The sequence below is a fragment of the Strigops habroptila genome, chromosome 5, assembly GCF_004027225.2.
Source record: "Strigops habroptila isolate Jane chromosome 5, bStrHab1.2.pri, whole genome shotgun sequence".
Taxonomy (NCBI): Eukaryota; Metazoa; Chordata; class Aves; order Psittaciformes; family Psittacidae; genus Strigops; species Strigops habroptila.
Window position 1 is genome coordinate 59299258 of NC_044281.2, and position 20624 is coordinate 59319881.

Consider the following 20624-nt stretch of genomic DNA (forward strand, 5'->3'; position numbering starts at 1 on the left):
TGCCGTGCCGTGCCGTGCCACGCCACCCGGGGCCTGGGTCTCGTCCTGCCCCGAGGAGAACAGGCGGAGCCGGCCTCTGGGCTCGCCGGGGGTGCAGCCGTGCCGGCCCCGTGCTGGCACTGCCCGTCCAGCTGGGGTCGGTGCCTCACAGCGGCCGGTGGCGGAGGGCGAGAGGAGCGGGGAGAGGGCGCAGCGCTCATCCTCACCCGCCGCTCCGCCTCGGCAGCTCGGCGGCTCCGTGCCCGGGCGCCCGCCATGGAGAAGTACCATGTCCTGGAAATGATCGGCGAGGGCTCCTTCGGGCGCGTGTACAAGGGCCGCCGGAAGCACAGTGCCCAGGTGAGGAGAGGCACGGCGGGGCCGGGGTCCGTGCGCGGCGCTGCGGGCTGGCTGCTGCTGCTGGCTGCGGGGCCCAGGCCCTGCCAGGCCAGCGCCTGCCGGCACAGAGTCATTCAGGTTCGAGGGAGCTCGCGAGTCCTCAGCCCACCCCTTGCTCAAAGCAGGGCCAGCGCTAAATTCAGCTCCTGTGAAACCTCAAGGGCAAACACCCCACAGCCAGTGCTTGGCTATACTTAGGGTGAATAGTTTTTCCTTGTATCAACATGAAGCTCCCTTGTTTCAGTTTGTGATCCCTGCATCATCCTCCTGTGTGCTTCAGTCCCTTGCCATCCTGGTGGCCTCTGCTGTACCTGCAGCCTGTTGACGTCTTCCTGGCCATGATATTTCAGTGTGGTCTAAGAAGTTTCAAATAAAGGGCAATAATGACTTCCCTCCAGTCCCTGCCTGTTGACACAGCCTGGGGTGCCGCTAGTGACCCTCACTGCCATGGCACGCTGCTGGCTTGTGTCAGGCTGGCTGTCCACCGGCATCTATAGGTCCTGTCCCATGTTTCTGGCAATCCTAGCTTTGATTGTGCTCGCTGATTAGTTTTCTTTGCTTTAAATGCCAGTGTGCATAGTACTGAGACCTGCATTGATGTGCAAGGGCCTGGGGAGGGCCCCCGCTCCAGTGTCTTGTTTGGTGTGCTCAGCTGGAAAATGCTGCATCCTGTTTGGGTGACATGAGGCCCCTGCCAGGGCAGGCAAGAGCCTGGTGTGATCCCAGCTTTGCCTGTTTGAAAGGTGGTGGCCTTGAAGTTCATCCCCAAGGTGGGGCGGTCTGAGAAGGAGCTGAAGAACCTGCAGCGGGAAATTGAGATAATGAGAGGCCTCCATCACCCCAACATCATCCAGATGCTCGACAGCTTTGAGACCGACAAGGAGGTGAAGGGGACTACTCTGGGCAGATGCTTTTGCTCGAGCAGGGCAGGGGGCCAAGGGCTTCCCCCTGCTGCCATGGGGACCTCTTTTTGCGGAGATGCTGGTGACACCCTTCCAGGGCCTGTCAGTGTTTTCCAGAACCCTCCAGCGTGTGGTGCGTGTGGAGTCAGCACCTCTCTGGGCCGTGTGGGGTGCACTAGGTCATATGTAGAGGTGAAGGAGGTGGGTGGGGGGTGCATGGTGCAAGAGGAGTGCTTTGGGAGCACAGGGTGAGGGTGACTCTTCAGTCACCTCATCAGTCTTTTCAAAGACTGACTTTTCACTGTTTTAAACTCTCATGGAGAGAGTATGATAAGAAAGGGACTGAAGACTGTGCTATGGAGCATGGGGGCATGAAATATAGTAATTGGGCAGCAGAATCAAAGCAAACTCAAGGGAGTGATTCTGTCCACCTGGATTGGAAGTACCGTTCTAGGCTCGTCTTGTCCTTTCCTCTTCCCTGGTTTCTGCTGGCTGTCTGAGACAAGGACAGTCACAAGGCCTCTGCTAAGTGCCAGGCCCTTGCTGCAGTGCAGCTGTGGGTGCTCTCTCCATCCCAGATCCCAGCCCAAGCTGACAGGCTGTGCATGATGACACCCCAGCATCTCCCTCAGGTTTCCTGGTCCCCAGGACATGGTGGGGATGTGGCTGGGTGCCTGATCTCACTACACTGCTCTTCCCTGCAGGTGGTGGTGGTGACTGACTACGCAGAGGGGGAGCTCTTCCAGATCCTGGAGGATGACAGGACTTTGCCTGAGGACCAGGTGACTGTCACGGGGTTGGCCACGCAGTGTTTGCTGCAGGATGGAGAGAGCAGGATTTGTCTGCCTGCAGGCAGTGGATCTCTGCTCTGGGGCAGGAGTGCCTCTGGGGCTTTACCTGGCAGAGCTGCTGAAGGGGATAGAGAGGGGGCTAAGTTGCACTGGGGGACATTGTGGTCCAGCAGAGACCTCAGTTTCCCTATTCCCTCACCAAGGATCACAGCACCAGGTTGCTGCCTCGGCCATCAGCCTGCTCCAAGGAACTGCTGGCCCACAACTTGGGCTGGTCCCAGCCCCAAACAGGGCAAGAGTAGAAGTGGGGGTACCGAAGGAGCCAGGCCGTAAGGGACCCCATCGTTGTGCCAGCTGGTGGCACGATGGGACACAGGCTGAGGCTCTCATGTCCCTGGCAGGTCCAGGCCATAGCTGCCCAGCTGGTGTCTGCTCTCTACTACCTGCACTCCCACCGCATCCTGCACCGCGACATGAAACCTCAGAACATCCTCCTGGGCAAAGACGGTGTTGTGAAGCTCTGTGACTTTGGGTGGGTGCTGGGGCCAGCTTGAGGGGGACACTTGGCCTCGGGGCAGCCAAGGGCTGTCCTGTGCGCTGTAGAGGAGGAAGGGGGAGTGTGGAAAGGGAGCTGGGTTCTGTGCATATTTAGAGGTTGAGCAGGGATGGGGGGATTTTGGACTCCAGAGGGGAGAGGTGTTGGTGAGCTCATAGGGATCTCCCTGGGAGCTGCAGTGGATGTTTCAGACCTGAACCAGCCATTTGTGCTTTGCTCTGAGCAGGTTTGCCCGTGCTATGAGCATCCACACCATGGTGCTGACCTCCATCAAGGGCACCCCACTGTACATGTCCCCTGAGCTGGTGGAGGAGCGGCCGTACGACCACACGGCGGATCTGTGGTCTGTGGGCTGCATCCTGTACGAGCTGTTTGTGGGCACTCCTCCCTTCTACACCAGCAGCATTTTCCAGCTCGTCAGCCTCATCGTCAATGACCCTGTCAAATGGCCTGTGGCCATGAGCCCAGTCTTCAAGGTAAGGGGGAAGGCCCTGCCTGTGGGGTGAGATCCCTTAATGCAGTAGTAGCAGCTTTGGCCTCCTGTGTTGCCCTGCTGGGTCACTCTTAGGTTTTACGTCCCCTAACAGGGATTTCAGAACATAGAGAAGGGATGAGAGCGGGGCCTCCTGGGAGGGGGACCCTTATCCCTGCTGTCCATAAGCTGGGAAATGGGCTGACAGCAGAGGAGTGATTTACTGACTGGGAAGAGAAGTGTCCTTCTGTCTGCCCTAAGCACTAGAGCCCCTCACTCCTTTCCCAGAGCCAGGCAGGGAACACAGGCCTGCTTGGAGCCCTGACTGGGGGAGACTGGTGGGTACACTGTGCTCACTGGTGGATGCTGAGCATGTGCCAGTGACCCGTGCTGTGCTGCCCTGTAGAGCTTCCTGCAGGGACTGCTAATGAAGGACCCGCGCCAGCGCCTGTCATGGCCAGAGCTGCTCTCTCACCCCTTCATTGCTGGCCGGGTTACTGGTGAGTGCCTGCTCTTTTCCTGCACTGGCTAGGTCCGTATTTTCCTCCCGCTTGGAGGATGCCCTGCTCTTTTTACTGCCCTGGTCTGTGCCTCACTCCTCTCAGCTTTCTTCAAGTGCTGTCCCCTAGCTCCTGCCCCTGGGCTTGCTCTGGGTCCTCTAAGATCCCAGGGGAACCTCAGAGCTGATCACTCTCTCTGTGTCCCAAGGGAGGGCTGCTGACAAAGTTCTCCCCTTGCCTCCCCAGTGAGTGATGGTACAGAAGAGCAGAGAATCTCAAATCCCTTCACCACCAAGCTGTCCCCAGAGCTGCAGGCCCTAAAGGAGCAGCAAGCCCATTCCGTGGCTGCCAGGAGTGGCCAGTCCAGGATCCTGAGAAAGGCTCGGCAGAAGATGGTTGAGGAGGCACAGAAAAAGGTAGGGAAAAGCATGGGATTGCCCTGGCTGTGTCCCACAGTCAGGGCAAAGGAGGGCTACTGAAATGGGACCTGGGGGGAAAAGACAAAAGGTACGTGGGTCAGGGGGGTGTCAGCCACATACAAGGCAGGATGCGGGGTCCTCAGGGTGGTTCGGTCCAGGGGGCTCACCTGGCTGACAGAGTAACCCTGCCCTGACCAGACTGCTGTGCCGTCACCCAGGGACAACTGCAGGCAGGTGATGCATCTACGAAGGCCCAAGGCAGAGGATGCGCAGGGCATAGACCCAGAGCAGCTCCAGGGAAGGCAGCCCTTGGGCAGGGGGACCCACCAGCTGCCTCCAGCAAGAAGAAACCTGGTGTCCTACAAGGAAAGAGCAGCATAGCAGAGCGGGAGCTGGAGGAGCCTCCTCCCAACCCACGGTGAGGGAGGACTGAGGCTGGGACAGGAGGAAGAGGGGAAGGCAGGGTCATTCACTGACTGTGCTGTTTCCTTGGCCAGGGAGCACAGCATCACTCGGGACTATGACCGGGAGTTTCCTGGAGCAGGTGCCCCTCCACAGCCTGGTGCTGGCAGGGCAGAGTCCCAGGGCAGGCGCAGCATTGAGGCCGTGGACCTGGAGAGTGAGGTAAGATGGGGTCTTGTGGTGAGGGCAGTGTGGCCCAGTCCCCAGGGGCTGGTACAGACACCCTGGGGCAGGCAGGGTCTGTGTCACCAGGCCTCTCTCTGGGCAGGAGCTGGAGAGTGATGAGGAGTGGCAGCACCTGATCGAGACCACCGAGCCATCGGCCACGCAGCTGAGCACACCACTGAGCCTCCTGAGGGACCCGGCCTTCCGGCACCGTGTCCGGGCCCGCCTGGCAGACTCTGCTCAGCAGGTGAGTGGTGCATGGCCCAGGCAACGACTGGGGACATGGGTGCTGCCTTCTTCCCCAGGGAACACTGGCAGTGTCCTTAGTCCAGCCAGCAAGAAGATCCTCTGCTTCTCCAGGAGCCAGAGGCACTTGCCATCTGCTTCCCTGCTGTCCCCTGCCTAAATGAGTCGAAGGGCTGCCCATGGCTGACAGGTGGTCAAAACTGCTGCTGATTGTGAGCTCTTCTGGCTTCTCTGTGTCCAGGTGCTGGAAGGGATGCTGGAGGGAGCCTCCCATCTCCGTCCCGTGCTGCGTGTCATGGGCAACCTCCTGGCTACCCGGTGTGACTCTGAGCTGCTGGACCACTTCTGCCAAGAGCTGAATGTGCCTCTGTCCCTGCTGCATCTAGCCAAGCAGATCCTGGAGAGTGGTAGCACCAAGCAGGTGGGTGTACAACCCCAGAGAAATTTGAGCTTCTTCCAGCCCTGCAGGGTGCTGAGGAGACCCTTGTGTCCTGCTGGAGCGGGCTCACAGGACCAGTGCATCTTCCAGGCACCCTGGAGAAGGGGGAGGTCCTGGCAGGGAGGGTCCCGCTGCGGTGGTGTTGGGATGGCCAGCAGACAGTCCTCACTTGCTGTTTTTTTCTGGATCCTGCAGCAGCCCTGGTGTATCACAGTGCTGACAGACCTCATCATGGTGACCACAGTGTATTTCAGCAGTGAATGCAACCCAGAGGAGAGCGGGCAAAAGGACAGGTAGGGACCACCCTCTGTGCTCTGAGGTCTCTTGTGGCCACTTTGGGGACCCAGCAGTAGGCGGGAGGCTGGTGTTCATGCTCTGTGGCTGGAGCTGTCTCCTTAGGGAAGCACTGTGCACCCAGTTCTTCATGCCATATTGCTGTGCTCACAGAGGAGTGCCTTCCATGAGTGGGACTAGTTAAGGAGAAGGCTCAGCTGACTGGAGTCCGGTTGTGCTGCCTCCTGACAGCAGCTTACAGCGCTAGTGTGTGCTGCCTGCTCCGTTAGCCAGGGCCATATGGGCTGGTCAGATCCTGTCCTAACAGCCAGGGGCCATGTTTCTGTGCTCTCCTCTGCCCTGGCTGCCTCCCCCAGCCTGCAGGCCTTCCAGGAGAGTGCCACCTCCCTCCTATCCCTGCTGCCGGAGCTGCTGGCTGATCCAGCTGACAGCGACATGAGGCTCTGCCAGCAAAGCCTCCTGGTAAGCATGCCACTGTCTCCCTTCTCCCCACCACCTGCCCCAGGGACAGAAGCTGTGGGGCTGGGGAAGGGAGGGTGCAGGCTGAGGACTCCACTCCCAGCAGTGGGGTCTGGTGCATTCTTTGTCAGGGCAGACTGTCTCACCCACTAGGGGTTTTTTTGGGGGGATCACATGCATAAAGGAGGTCTCTGAGGGGGCAGGTTCCCTGGCTGTACCTCCACGTGTAGCCCTTTCAGCCAGCATACAGGTGCATTGTGGCTTCCACACAGTAACCTGGCTGGAGAGGACACTTAGTGGTCCCTGAAGCTCCAGCACATGAGTCTTTCTCCCATCTCTGCTGTTTCCCCACAGCCTCCTCCCCCATTGTCCTTCTCTCTCCTCCCACCCTCAGTCTGCAGTGAATGCAACCCCTGTGTCTCCCCCAGTGCTTCACCCTGCTCTGTGAGAGCCTGGATGCAACATACCCCTCTGTCTCTGCCCGCTTCTATGCCAGCCTGCGAGAAGAGCATCAGCCCCTGCTGAACAGACTCCTTCAGGGATCCATCTCCGAGCAGCCTGCTCTGCAAGGTAGCAGTAATAGCAGCTCCCCACCTCCTCCTGAGGTTTTCCCTCTCCTTCCTGCCCTTGGGCTCCCTCAGAGCACTGACTGCCATTGCAGTGCTGTTGGCCAAAGGAGATGGATGAACCCCTGCTAAGTAGGGCTCTCTTCTGCTCTCCCTCAATCTTAGATCTCATCCCCCTCATGTCACAAGCCTGACTTTTCCTCTCTTGTTCTCCAAACCTATCTCGCATCCCTCACCCTGAGCTCTGTCCCTGTGTAGGTTCAGCGATGGAGGCCAAGTCAGCCCATGACCAGAGCCCACGTGTGGCAGATCTATTCATGGCTGCATTGGCTGCTGCCTGCAGCGTTCCTTTGGAGAGGAACAGCTGTCGGGAAGCCAAGCAGCAGGTCAGGCCAGTTTTCTTTGCAGGGTGAGGCGGTGTGGGGCAGCAGCCCTTTCCAGGAGGAGCTCTTTTTCTGTGGTAAAGCGGAGAGATGTGGTCCTCTGGCTTTGGTGGCTGCAGGGCTGGCATTTCCAGGCTGCTCCTCCCCAGCCAACAGCAGAGCTTTAGAAGTCTAAGGATTCCTAAATCAATGAAGAGACTCACACTTAGGATCTGAACTGTGGGATGGGCTACATAAAGAACTAGGCAATGCAGAGAAAACACAAAGAATTTTTAAATGACAGTGATGTGAACTGCAGGAAATCTGAAATTGAATGGGACAGTAAGAGGGGAAAAGGAAACTTCAGATTTACATTTGATCCTTTAACTCAACTCCAAGTCAATGGGGAGGGGAGCAGAGGAGGGGTCTCCCCTTGTGCATCTCGGCAGCTGTGCATCAAAGCCATGCTGGGTCGTGGCAGATAGGCATCCATGTGAATGCAGGCAACATGTAGGAACCAGATGCCTTCTTTTATTAATCTATTGCTAGCATTGAACTCCTTAAGTGCGTGCAGTGCTTCAGGTGCCCAGGGTGCAAACCAGGCTGATTTCTGCAGGTCGCTCAGCAGGTAGCTGAAAAGCTTGTGAAGGAAGAGAGCCGACAGCTTGGGAGGCTGCTGGGGAGGCTGGAGCAGCCGTGCTGCTCCTTGAACGTGCTGAAGGTAAAGGCCCTGTCCATTTGTCTGGCTGTGCCCAGAGGTGCCTGGACCTTTGGACCGGGGTTAGGAGCATGGGGATGGGGGAACTGCGGGCTCAGCCCTCAATGACTTCTATCTCCCTGGTGTCAGTTGTTGAGTAAATGCGCCCATGGTAGCCATGAGGTGTGACTGGGATGCGCCTGGTCACTGCGTCCCTGCCCCAGGGCTTGATATGCATCTCGCCCCTCTGCCTTGCAGATCCTCTATGCTGGCTGCCATGTCAGCCTGAGCCTGTGCCAGCACCTGGGAAGAAGCCAACGACTGTGGGGTTCCCTCATGCAGCTCTCAAAGGGCGAGGTAGGACTAACCACAGCACCAGTGGTAGGGTAGGAGTGTGGGCAAGCAGTACACATTCCTTTGAGCACTGCTCAGGCCAAGCTGGGGAATGTGTGGGGAGAAGGGTTTTGGGGAGTCTGGAAAGTGCAGTTCTCCTCTAGGGCCCAGAAACATCCCCTCCTCCCCTTGCAGCCTTGCTGTCCCCTTGTGACTTCTGCTTCCTTGGCAGGTCCCCATGGCAGAGGTGGCTCGGGGGGCAGCCTCTGAGGCCTCTCTGTACCTGCTGGCCCTGCTCACCCTGCAGCTCCAGGCCTCCCCTCCCAGGTAAGCACCCACTTTCACTCATGGGTGGGAGAGGAACGTGCCCTGCCCTGCACAGTCCTCTGTCCCACTCCCTGCCCAGAGCTGGGCTCCTGCTCCCACTGATCCCTCTGATCCGGACACACCAGCAGTGTGGGTGGGTGCTGGGGATGCAGCGAGGACCCAGCGTGGAAGGAGGTGCTGTGAACCAGGGCTCACTCCTGCAAAGTGGCTGCTTCCCAGCCTTGGGGGTATTTGGATGCTGCTGCTCTGTGGGATATGAAGGTGTGGAGACACAGTGCCTCTCTCCTGGTCCTTGTGTTTCAGGCTTGAGGAGGTGGTTACCCTGGCTCTGGATCACATCACCCAGTCTCCGGTTGTCTCCCTTGTGGTGAGTCTGGCCACCCTGCCAGAGCAGCCCCCGAGAGCCCTACATCCCATTTGGGTCTTGCTGTTGCTCACTCAGGGTGGGATGGGGCTGAGGGCCTGAGTGGGCAAATGGGAAAGTCCCAAGGGCGCTGAGCTCTCCCTGTCACACAGGGTGCTGCAGCGTTCCTCCTGACCCAGCTCAGTCGCCATGGGGTAGCGTTGGAGCTCAGAGGAGAAGAGATCCTACCAGTGGTGACAAATGCGCTGACAGCACCTGCTGAGGTATGGGATGGAGACAGAGGAGCAGGGGAGCCATGCTGTCACCCCGCTGTGGAAGTGGGGTGACAAAGACCGGCTTAGAAGGGTGCAGGTGTGGTGCTGCTGCCCTCAGACCCAGCACCTAGCTCCAGCCTATTCCTGCTCTCTTACAGCTGCAGCTCCCCCCACCAGTGGGTGCTGGTCTCTATGATGGGCTCTTTTTCCTCCTGCTGAAGCTCCTTGCCCAGGTAACCAGTCTGCTCATCTCCCTTTGCCTGGTCCCTGCTAAAATGTGTGGTGGCAAAAAGGCCTGAATGTGGATCTGTAAGGGAGGCTGAGGCAAAACAGGGAACCGGGCAGCTTTGGGTGAGCTGAGTAACACCAAGAAAGTTGCCTGATGTCCCTGGGTTATCTGTGGAGCTCTGGAGTGCTGCTGGGAGAGGGGTAGGCAGGAAGAGGTGATTCATGGGCGCACTGGAGTGGGAGAGGGCAGGAATGCCCTGGGACTGGCACCACCAGCAGGCGCAGGAGGGCTGCCAGCTGCCTGCCCCCTCTCCTCTCCTGGGCCGTGTCTGTCCAGCCCTGACCTTCCCAGGACCATGGGGCTGGCAGAGAACCCTGGGGAGCCATGGGGACTGTAAAGCCCTCTGACATCTGCCTCCCCACCTCTAGGAGAATGAGGGCATGGCCATGGAGCAGGGCTTTGCTGCCTCAGAGCTGTGGACTGTGGTGTGGCAATGTGTTGCTGTGGTGCTTTGCGCGGGCAGCAACTGGGCAGCGCTGGAGGGAGACTCCCCAGGGGCATGTCACCCCATGGCAGAGCCAGACTGGAACCTCCTCTCCCCTCAAGGTAGGAGCTGCAGGACAGCAGGGCTTCTGCCCTGGACCCTGCTCCACATCCTGCCCTCAGACTTGCTCATGTCTGTCCCCATCAACATATCCCTAAGATCAGAAGGCTCAGGGGGCTTTTCTGGGGGATTGCTGTTGTCCTCTGGGCAGAGAGGGCTGGCCAGGCCTGTGCTGCACCCAGTCGGCAGTGGCTCAGCTGAGCTGGCTGTGGGGGAACAAGAAAGATGGTGCTGCAGGGGATGGTCACCCTGGCAGGTGTGATCACCGTGGATGGAGATTGGTCCAGTTTTGGGCAGGGAAGCGCGGAAGCAGCCTTGAAGCAGTACAGGCAGACAGAAGAGAGGAGACTTTTCAGCCTTCCCTAGCTTTGCCCCTCTGTTGTGCTGTTTCCCCTTCAGGCACCCTGCTCTTCCTCAGCCTGGCCCTCTTTGTCTTCACTCGTGAGTCCCATTGGTGCCTGCTTCAGCTCACCCCATCCCACGGTGTCCTAATGGTGACACTGAAGAGGCTGCTGTCCCCTGGCTTCCTGGCATGCCTGGCACAGACGTGAGTTGTGGGGAGGGCTGAAGCAGGCAGGGCTCAGCGGCAGAACAGGGCTTGGACACAAGCACGCAGGGCGCAGAGAAGTTCCTGACGTGGCACTTGCAGTGCCTGGCATGGGGAATGCTCTCTGCCTCTTGCCCTGGTGTTTTTCTGTTCACCTCTGTATTAATCCCTCTCTCTCTAACACATTCAGGCAAGCAAGAGAGGATGGGGACCCTGAGCTTGTCCCAGCCATGGTGATCAAGGCCTGCCAGCTCCTCTGTTTCCCTTTCGCCCTGGAAGTGGATGGAGACACCTTAGCACTGGTCACAGAGGCTGTGAGAGACACTCAGATCCCAGCCCAGCTGCTGCAGGTACCCTCTCAGCCCTGTGTTTCTATTCCCCTGCACCTACTGTGGAGACATGTCTCCACACTGCAGCCGCTGATCCGTGGTACTGTTTCACACCATGCTGGCAGTTCCTGCGCACACAGGGATGCCACATGGGTGCCATGCAGCCGTCAGAGCAGCTTGGCCAGCAGCTGAGCTCTGCGCTGACCTGCTGGCCGCCTTCAGTGGCTGCTGGACTTGGCCCACATATGAGGACAGTGCACTCAGCGCTGCCGTCTCACCTTTCTCCTTAGGTTTGCTCTCGCCATCTGCCCTTCTCGTACACGGAGCTCCCCATGAGCCTCTTGTGCCACCTCGTTGTGTCTGACGAGGAGGTCATAGACCAGCTGGTGAGGGAAGCTGCCGCCTCAGAGCACATCATTGCCTTCTTGACGTCTGCCTTGTTTTCAGACAGCGTCACACTCAGAACTGACCTCCTGTCCCTCTTGACCCATGTGGCCCGGGCCTGTCCGGGGCACCTGTCCTTTCTCCAGAGGATCCTGAGTGGCTCGGATGTGGCTGACCAGCCGCTGACCCGCCTGCTTGGCCACCAGCACCACCTTATACGGGCCAAAACCTGCAACCTGCTGGGCAACCTGCTCCGACACAGCCACGGCTTTTCCCAGGCGCTGCAGAGCCAGCCCGGCTTGCTGGAGAGCCTGCTGGGGTGCCTGGCCGACCCCGAGGAGAGCGTGCGCAGGGCAGCCAGCTTTGCGGTGGGCAACGCTGCCTACCACCCGTGCTGCCCGGCCGGGGCCCTGCGCCTAGCCGTGCCCAGGCTGACGCGGCTGCTGAGCGACGTGCAGGCCAGGACGTGCTGCAACGCGGCCTCAGCCCTGGGCAACCTGGGCCAGCGCTGGGCAGAGCTGGGGCAGCTGCTGCTGGAGAGTCGGGCCCTCCACGTCCTGCTGGAGGTGGCCTGCCGGGACCCCCGGGACAGCGTGCGGGAGGGAGCCCTGGCCGCGCTGTGGGCCCTCAGCCAGCACCCCGGGACGCAGCAGGTACCGCATGGGGACCCCGGTGCTGCGGGGACAAGGGGCCCGGCTGGCGGGTGACTCCTGTCCCTCTCTGTGCTCCGCAGGTGCTGCTGTCCCTCGGAGCCCCCGAGAAGCTGGCCGCGCTGGCCAGCGGCAACTTGCAGCTCGCTGCTGGTGGCTGCCCCCGGCTGCCTTCCGCCCGGCACTGCGAGAAGCTGCTCCGCCTCCTGGCCGCTCCTCACCGCCCCCCTGCACCCCTCGATCCCGGCACGGCAGCCGTCCCGCACCCGCGGTGAGGGCTGGCGCCTGGGCACAGCCTGACGCTGCCTTCAGGGGGACGGGATAGATGCTTCTTCCTCCTCCTCGGGCTCCAGCCCCGGCCGCCCGCAGGAGCCGCTTTGTGCCCCCGTGGAGGGGATGTCCCGCCTGGGCAGCTTTACCGGGGCCCTCCCCGTGGGAAGCCCCTCCTGGAGAAGTGCCTGTAGCCCTCCAGAAGCCGCCTCTTTCTAAGCGGCCTCCCGGGCCGTGCCCGCCCACCGGAGCTTTGCTGCTCCGTGCCGGGCTGTCCCTCCGCGGCGGGCACCGGCGCCCGGGCTCGCTCCCCGCCACGCCGCTAGGGGGCGCCGTGCCCCTCGAGGTGCGGCCCGCTGGCGCTGCTCGCGCGGTGGTTGCCGGGAGGTGTAGTCACGTGGCGGCGCCGCCCCGGATCCCTATGGTAACGGCGGCCGTGCGGGAGCGGCGGGGCCCGGGGCGCCGGGCGGGCGGTGAGTACGGGAGGGGCGGGCCCGCGACTGCCAGCCCTCCCGGGAGCGGGGCTCGTCCCCCGTGGGCTGTGCGTGCTCCCCGGCGTGTCCCCCACAGTGTCCCCACCGCGGCCTGCGGCCCTCGGCTCCCCGCCGCTGCCTCCGCAGCACCGCCTCAGTGCGGTCCCGCCGTGCCCAGGCCCCGAGGAGGGTCCTTGTCTAGCCTCAGGCCTCCCGCGGGGGTTCGCCGTGGCACTACCCTGTGTCCCCTCGGGGTGCGCCGGGCAGGGCCCTGGGGGGCTGGAGGGCGGCCCGGGGATGCTCTGCGGCGGGATGGGCCGGGGGCCGGCGGCCTGGCCAGCGCTCCTGGGGCAGGGCGGAGCGTCTCCGTATCGCCTTTGGCCTCTAAAGACTTTCACCTGAAGAAATGAGAAACTGAGCGTGTGCCCCGGGTGAGCGCGGGGAGGAGGAAGACCTGTGTCCCCTGCGAGCCACGGCCCTAGCGAGCTTCTCCCTTGCAGCAGCAGCGAGGATGGAGCTGAGTTGGACTGGACCTGAGTGGGTGCTGGGGCAGCTCGGCTGTTAATCCTTCCAGCAGGGTCCTGGCGTGGCTGCACAGGTGTTGTAAAAAGGAGCTGATGGCTCCACAAGGTGAACAGCAAAGCTGTGAGAGGAGTTGAGGCAAGCCTGGAGTGTTTCCTGAATGCCCCCAGGGCCTAGGCTGGGAATGAGTAGTGCAGAGTGGAGCCCCGCGGTGCTGTGCCAGCCTCCTGCCTCCCTGCCGGGCCAGGCTGCTGCTGTCTTGTGGGAGGCAGAGTTCAGTCCCACAGCTCCACATCAAAACCCTCCCTACATGACTCCCTGAAATGTGGCTTCTCTTTCTCCTTGCCATGTGCTCCTCACTGAGCAGGCATGTGATGTCTGGGGGAATTAACAGCGAGTTGTTGGTCTGATTACAGTTTTATCTCATAACTTTTCCTTGACTCTTATAGTGGTTGGACCCAGCAGATAGTGGTGCTTGTCTGTCCTTGCGTTGCTCTCTTGCTGCAGTCCTTAAGCTTGTATTGGACAAACTTTGTAGATGACAGATCATCCCCTCCCTCTCTTCAGTCATGCCTGGAGCCCTTCTCAGCATAGCAGGGATTGCATTGCAAGGAGGACACTGATGGGGCCAAATGCCACTGTCCCCAGATAATGATGCCTGCATGGAGATGTGTCACCGACACAGGTTGAGGGCTTTGGCTGCCATGTGGGCCTGGCTGGGTGCCATTCCTTGGCATTTCCTGACTTCCTCCTGTGCAGCAAGTCTGGGAGTATTTGGCGGCTTCTTCCCAACTTGAATCTCTTTCTGCTCCACTCCTGAACTCCAAGAGACTGCTCTATGGGGTAAGGTGGTTGCAATGCCTCCAGAGGAATCTTTCCCACCCCAGCCAAGATATAGAAGGGTCCTCATCACATACTGAAGGAGAGAGTTGGGAGCTTTTTCTTCCAGTTCCAGATATGTTTCAGAAAAAACTATTAAGAAAAGACGATGCACTATGTGTTTTATGTGTTTTGAACTAACTGGATAGTTCTTGTCTCCTCGCTGTGTGTTGACAGTTCATGTTCCACTCACCTTGAGTCTTCGACCTTCATTTTGCTTTTCTGCCAAAGGCTGAGGGTGTGCCCAGGCTGCCTAAAACCAGAGGGAGCTGTGCTGACCTCCTGTCAGCTCCTGTGCTCCTGGCCATGCGCTCCCCATGTTGCTGCGTAATTCTCTGCCTGTGAAGCTCAGTTGAGGATGCTTCAGTTCACTGTCTGCTCGGAGCTGCAGGAAGCTGCTTTAGACCTCACATGGCTTGGTCCAGTGCCCTGCTGCTGCCCGCAGGGTCTGCCTCCCTCCTTCCCTCCCATCTGGGAATGGGAGCATGTGCTGGGCCTGCTCCATTCTTGCAGGGCAGCCTCCACTTAGTTAAAGCATCATTTTGGGCACCTATGCACTTCTCATGCCCCCTCTGTTCAGCGTGGAGCGGAGGTCAGCACTGCAGCTTGTTGAACTGAAATGACGGCCCAGCCCCAGGGCAAATGCCGGGCACAAACAGAATCCCAGGATGCAGGTGGAATTTGCTGACGCATCCCCACAGTGGGTGGTTTCTCGCTGGTATCTTTTTTGTAACCTGAGTAGCCAAGTAAAAACTTGGTGTCTTGATCAGGAGAGAAATCAGTCATCATCCTGTGCCCTGCTGCACCCCAAATGTGGGTCTGCAGGACAATACTAGAGCTGGGAGGGAGCAGCAATGCTTGGCTCTGTGGCCAAGCACCACGCCACGCTGTTGGCCTGTGTGCTGCCGGTGTTCCTATGGCAGCCCTGCTGTCTCTGAGCTCTCTTGTCCTCGTGGGCTTCTCATGGCCAGCAGGATGCTCTGCTCTTCAGCTTGAGCTTGTGGGTGGCCTCAGGTGCTGCTTTGTCTCGGTGTGCGACTGCGCTTGAGGCCACTTGTTTCCAGGAGCTGATGTAGGTGAGGAGTGTTCCCGTGCTGTTTAAACAGCACCTGGGTACCAGGTGTAGGAGCGGCTTTAGGCACTCTGGGTCAGTTGGTTTCAGCTCACCGCAGTTGATCTTGTTGAGAGTTTCACATTTTTCTGAAGGGTTACAAACCCTTATTTTGAAATGGATATTGGTTTTAAACCCTCTTTATTTTGCATTGTTGTTAACTCGGTTGTTCAAGCTTTAATCAAAAGTCCTAGAGCTGCAAGTGAGGAACTTGGTGTGAACTCGGGTCTCATTGCAGAAATGATGTTAGCCTTTATAATGGCAAAGAACAGATATTTCACCTTGCAATGGCACAGAAAACAATAGCAAATCACAGTTGTCTGCCAACCCCCCCTTGTGACTTTGGGTTGCGTGAGGCTGACAGCACATTATCAGGTCGGCTTGCAGCTCATACATTTGCAAGCTCTTGTTATTTTAAGCGTGTCACCACAGCTGCGTTTAAAATAACCTCCCCGGCTCAGCTCACGTGACAGAGGCATGATGTGCACACTGGGCTCTTCCAGCCTCATCCTTCCCTGCTAGAAACGGGTCTGTGAGGAGCTGCCACGCTGCCCCGCGAGGAGCACACGCCGGGGGAGGCAGGGCTGCGACAAGGGACCTTCCACTGATGCCTGGTGGGGTGCGCGCAGGCTGCGGTGTGAGGTGGCCCCGGCGCCTCGGAGGTGACATTCGTAAAGGCAGTGGCAGTGCTCCAGCTGACGTCCCGAAGCCCGCGAGCAGTAATTAAAGGTGCTAGAGAAATAATTGTGAGGGCAGCTGTATGATCACTCCAGCAGTGACAGCTTTGGCCTCTATCTTGTGTGTCAATAAGTCCAAGCCAAAATCCATTAATTACTAGTAATGACGTTTGGGTTTGACTTTCAGCCCAGCCAGCCCGCTCTGGGCTTTTCTCAGCTCATGTTTCTACAATGAAGTTTCCAAGTGTAGTTTTATTGCTGTTGCGAGCAGCACAAAGGACTCCTGCTCCTTTGCTGCAGGGTTGGGTTGGCAGAACTAGGGATTGCATCAAGCTGTGACCTCCCTCCACCCCAAAACTGACCGAGTTACACGTAAATGGGGAACTTCCCAGACTGGTAACCAGCAGGGATTTACCTTGGTTCATGCCCAGAGCCATGGGGACATGGCAGCTGCTGTCCTGTTGTGTCCATAGCCCGGCCTGTGAAAGTGCCTCCATCTTCACTGGTTCTCCTGGATGTTCAGCAGCTGCTTTGCCCAACTGTCCTCACAGCAAGCGCAGGAGCCAGGCTGCAGGCTGAGGCGCAACTCAGAGGAGGCTGTGCTGGAACACGGGAGGTGGGACAGGAGTGTGGATGGGGGGAAGGACAGGCAGCATGAAGTGGTGTTGCCAGTCTGGATGCATCATTGCCTGCCCCGTGCAGGGTCATGTTCTTCCTTTTATCCTTCCTGCTCCCAGCTTTGAGCTTCTGCATTCCCACAGGCAGACAGCAGTGGTTACTAGCCCTTGGCCAGCACTATCCTTGCCTGGAAGCTGTACAAAAGGCCCTGCTACTTCCTTCTACAGCTGCTGCTTCCAGGGCACCCCTGTCCTGTGCCAGACAAAACTCCAGAGAAGAGCTCAGCATGTTCTTCCTGCAGGGCTGCTGGCAGTACCCCCTGCTTGAACTGGTCACATCTCTGCCGCTGTTGTCACTCCAGAGCAGGGTCACTCAGAGCTGCGGCTGGCATGCTCACGCCTGTGTCTAAGCCGGCTGTAGGATTCACGTCCCTTGTTACAGCTTCATTAGGCCAAATCACTTATTTTTATAGCAGGATGATCCACTGATAGCTGTGCTGTGAAGCCGGGTGGAGATGAGGCACAGGTGGCTTTCACTGCAGGCTGGTTGTGCAAGGTCATTCACAGGCGGGTGAGAGCACAGGCGATGGCCAAGCTGGCAGCGTGCGCGGTGATGCTGCGGCGACAGTCCCCTTTGAGGCAGGGACGTGGGGGACACTTCCATTCCCCTCCTTGTGTTTTTGTTTTCCTTTTTCACCTGTACGTTCGCTGGTGTGCGGGGGGTGCGCTGTGTTCCGAGCTCGTCCGGGGGGGCTGCTGGCGGAAGCCACTCACTTGTTTACGGGGGGAAACTTGAGCCGGGCGGGTGGCGGCATCTGAGCCGCAGCCTCTTTGCTCTCTGCTAATCGCTGTGAATGTCACAACACAGCCGGGTTTGCTGCTGGGCGCAGATAGGGAGCGATCCGATAGTGCAGTACAGCTCCGTTGTGTGAAGCGTGTGGGATTCCCTGCCCCGCGGCTCTCAGTCCCGCTGGGCTGCAGCTCGCAGAGGGATGCAGCTGCCCTGTCCTCATCAGCGGTGCCCAGTGTGACGGTGTCAGCACGAATGAGCAGCGCAGCCATGAGCATGGAGCGGACCTCACCCCTTCTATGCTTCCTTGCAGAGCTTGGCAGGGCAGCAATGCTTCTTGGGAACATACAGCTCCTCTGGGATCCTGTGTGGGACATTCCTGCCTTGTACCGCCTCCGTTTGGGATGCTGTTTGTGCTAGAGGCTAGGGCCTAATTCACAGGTTGAGAAGCTCTGGAGGGTGTAGGTCTGCCTGACCCAGCCCTGTAGTGGGTGCGAGCAGCTGTCGTGGTGCTACAGGGCAGCCCCAGGGTCTCTCAGCTATGCTTTAACTGCTGCAGCAAAGTGATTTTTGAGGTGAGAAAGGAGCGTGTATGTGTATTGCAAGAAAACTGAGAGGGTGATGGTTGATGCTGCGCTTACCCTGCTTTTTATGCTTTTTTTTTGCTTTTAAATATGTAAGCCTGTGAGGGCTGGAAGGTGGAAGAGCAAGCCAGGCAGCCTACAAATTCCTATCACGGCTGTATCCAGGGGCCCTCCGGGCATGTGTTAAAGCAAGACAAATATCTGGCACGTGGTTTCTTGTCTCTTTCTCTTCCCCTCAGGCAAGAGGATCTTGCTGGCATGGTGCAATAGTTCATTTTAGGAGGATTCAGGACACCTATCTGCAGCTCAGTGGTCTGCCAGTTCCTCCTTGTAAGAGACTTTTCTGCAGGACTGCAGTGGGGAGGTACATGTGTGTGTGGTACTGCCAGGCTCTGCTGGAACCCCAACCGCTGATGTTAGAACAGCCCTGCATTTGCTCTTTGCTGCTTTCTCAGTCCTGAGCTCTTTAGGATGCCCTCAGTCCTCGTCGAGCTTTTCTATGGGGTTATGAAAGTGAGAAAAGCGTTCCTTTTAAAAGCAAGGGCTGAGGTTCTCACCTAGTTGTGTGACCTTGGGAGCTGACACTTTAAGGAGCGGGGAGAAGAAAAAGAAGCGGATGTTTTGGGTGTGGGAGGGCTGGTGGTGGAGCACATGGCGCGGTTTGGAGATGCCGATCTGTGGGAATGGGCTCTGGCAGCCATGCCAGGTCCAAGGCAGGCAGCCTCTCTGTCCTTGCAGCCAAAGCTGCTGTGCTGGGGCTGCTGCGTGTGGCCCTGGCTGGCAGCCACGCACCCCTCCGCATTTGCAGGGCACAAGCTTTCCTGTGCACAGCACTTTTCCCAGGGACCTCTCTAAGTTGTCCTTTGTGTCCTCTGGTTTCTTGTGAGATGCCAGCTCTTCCTTTGTCTTGGTCCCAGGAGACTCTCAGGGAGCTCAGCAGATGGAGTCGTGGTTTTTCATCCTGTAGGGAAAGCAGCTCGCCCTGCTCCCTGCCTGGGCACCGGGCCGGGTGCTTTGCCCTGCTGGGGTAACAGTGCCTTTCATGCCGTTGTCTTGTTTCAGGTCAGCAGGGATGCTGCTGTAGATGACTGATTCACTTGTGCCTATGTGCTATGGCTCTATATGGCCTCTGCAGGACCTGAACACGCTAGTCCAGGCCCCACACAGGAGAAGAGTGTCCGGGTTGAGTCTGGCACCCTTCCAGCAGGGAGAGCTCAGCTGCGCTGGGCCTGGCACCTCACTCAGCAGCAGGCAAAACCCATCTGGAATTTAGAGAGGACGCATGTGAGTGCTTTCCACAGCCTGCTGCCCTCAGGGATCCCTCTGCAGCAATCCTGCTTCTTGTGCTCACCATCACTATGCCACGCATGCCCCAGTGAAGATGCTCTCCTGAGCCCATCCTCGGCCCAGCCCTGCCCGGACCCAGGCAGCAGCACTCTGTTCTACCGACACTCCTGCCTCAGACCCAAGCCCTATGGGCTTCCTTTCAGAAGCCCTCCGGACACTGCCTCTGCCACAGGAAGGGTGATGTCTTCCTTGCTGACAGAACCCTGCCTGCCACCTGTGCTGGCAGAGGAGCGCTCTGAGACTGGGGTCAAAGGCTCTGCCCTGAGCTCAGGTCAGCAGGCTTCCAGTTTCTATAGACCAGTGCTAAATAACAACTCCTTCCTACGGCCAAGCAGTGCTAAAGTGCCTTTCCCTCAGTCACTGGAGATCAAGAAGGTGAAAAACACCCACAGCTTCCCCACCACCTCATTGTCCTACTCTGGGCATGGAGACAGCTCCCCCAGTAGCCTGGACAACAGAGCAGTTAAAAGCAGCAACCATGCAGTGGAGCAAACTGCAGTCCCCTCTGTGACCATTGTGCCCAGCAGTGCAACCCTCAGGAAGGACCAGTGTTTGCGGGAAGATGCTGAGAGGAGAACGCACAGCTTAAAGGAAAAGGAGCCAGAGATGCGCATCCGAGAGGCTGTGCAGCAGCTGGCCGGACAGACTGCCACACGCAATGGCTTTGCACGCAGAGTCCAAAGCTCTGCCCTTACGAACATGGGCAGCCTGTCCAACTGGAACAGCAGGTGCAGGCAGAACATCACAGCACAGCTCACCCCAAAAGAAACCGTCGCTCCTCGCAACTTGGAGCCAGGTAGCCATTGCCTTAACAGGAACTCGAGCCTTGCAGGCACCGATGGTGCTGCTGGCTGCACTAGGCATGTCGGCGTCCATCCCTTGGCCTCGTGCGCCGCTTCCCCCGAGCGCGGTGCTGACTGCCGGCACGTGAGCACCCCGAGCCCGTGCCCCGCGGACAGCGCGGTGAGAGCAGAGCCTCTGCACATCACGGCCGTCGCTGAGGTGGCAACTCGGATGTCCACAGTCCAACTGGAGAAAGAGGAGAAATGGGCCCATGCTGTGCTCGCAGAAAAGCTCGAGTGAGTAGCTGGGTGGCGGTATGGGCTGGGCTGGCTGCTGCGTCTGTGAGTGCTGGGAGAGGATGCACTGTAGCCGCTATGGAGGTGGCCATAAGGATAACCATGGGCTGCATTCCTGAGCAAAACCCATCTGCAGCATCCTGGTGCAGGGGGAGCTTTTTTTGCTACCCCAGCTTGACACACGTGGCTCTGAGCCCCTCCACCTTCTCCTTCAGCCACAGTATGGAATTGCTGTGTGGCATTTCTGGCTCACTCCCCACACAGTCATAGGGCCCTGCCTGCTGTGGCAAGCTCTGCGTGTATGTTGGGTGAAGCCTGCTGTTGAGCCAGGTCCAGAGGCTTTCCTGGGCAGAGACATGGGTTCCTAAAGGAATGCAGAGCTGGTGCAGCCAGGGAGGGAGCAAGGAGACAGAGCTCCTGCTGTCCTGCTGGGAGGGGGTGTCTTTGTGCCTCTTCCTGGCGGCTCTGGGGCCTCTCCATCTTGCTAGGTTGGGATCAGTGCTTGTACATGAGCACCAGGGAGGGCAGTGCTATCACTGCCCTGTC

General features: G+C 58.8%; 2 protein-coding genes across 3 annotated transcripts in view; both read left to right on the forward strand.

The window, feature by feature from the left end:
• STK36 (serine/threonine kinase 36) lies at window positions 1-12467 on the forward strand. Of its 2 annotated transcripts, none has more exons than XM_030485489.1 (26): window positions 1-339; window positions 1122-1262; window positions 1985-2062; window positions 2473-2603; window positions 2854-3103; window positions 3506-3599; window positions 3846-4015; window positions 4237-4436; window positions 4516-4642; window positions 4749-4892; window positions 5133-5312; window positions 5526-5623; window positions 5981-6086; window positions 6512-6653; window positions 6908-7035; window positions 7628-7732; window positions 7967-8065; window positions 8274-8368; window positions 8672-8735; window positions 8885-8995; window positions 9145-9219; window positions 9644-9821; window positions 10219-10366; window positions 10557-10716; window positions 10986-11732; window positions 11813-12467. In XM_030485489.1, the coding sequence occupies exons 1-26, from the start codon at window positions 256-258 to the stop codon at window positions 12002-12004; spliced, it is 4047 nt and encodes a 1348-aa protein (XP_030341349.1). In that variant the 5' UTR covers window positions 1-255; the 3' UTR covers window positions 12005-12467. The 2 variants fall into 2 exon arrangements, with proteins under 2 accessions (XP_030341349.1, XP_030341350.1); XM_030485490.1 differs by having other exon boundaries at window positions 5529-5623.
• TTLL4 (tubulin tyrosine ligase like 4) overlaps window positions 12405-20624 on the forward strand; it is a 25689-nt gene continuing 17469 nt past the window's right edge. Inside the window, exons 1-2 of the mRNA XM_030485491.1 lie at window positions 12405-12472; window positions 18715-20078. Coding sequence (XP_030341351.1) covers window positions 18775-20078 — 1304 coding nt within the window. The 5' untranslated portion in view covers window positions 12405-12472; window positions 18715-18774. The remainder of the gene's footprint in view (window positions 12473-18714; window positions 20079-20624) is intronic.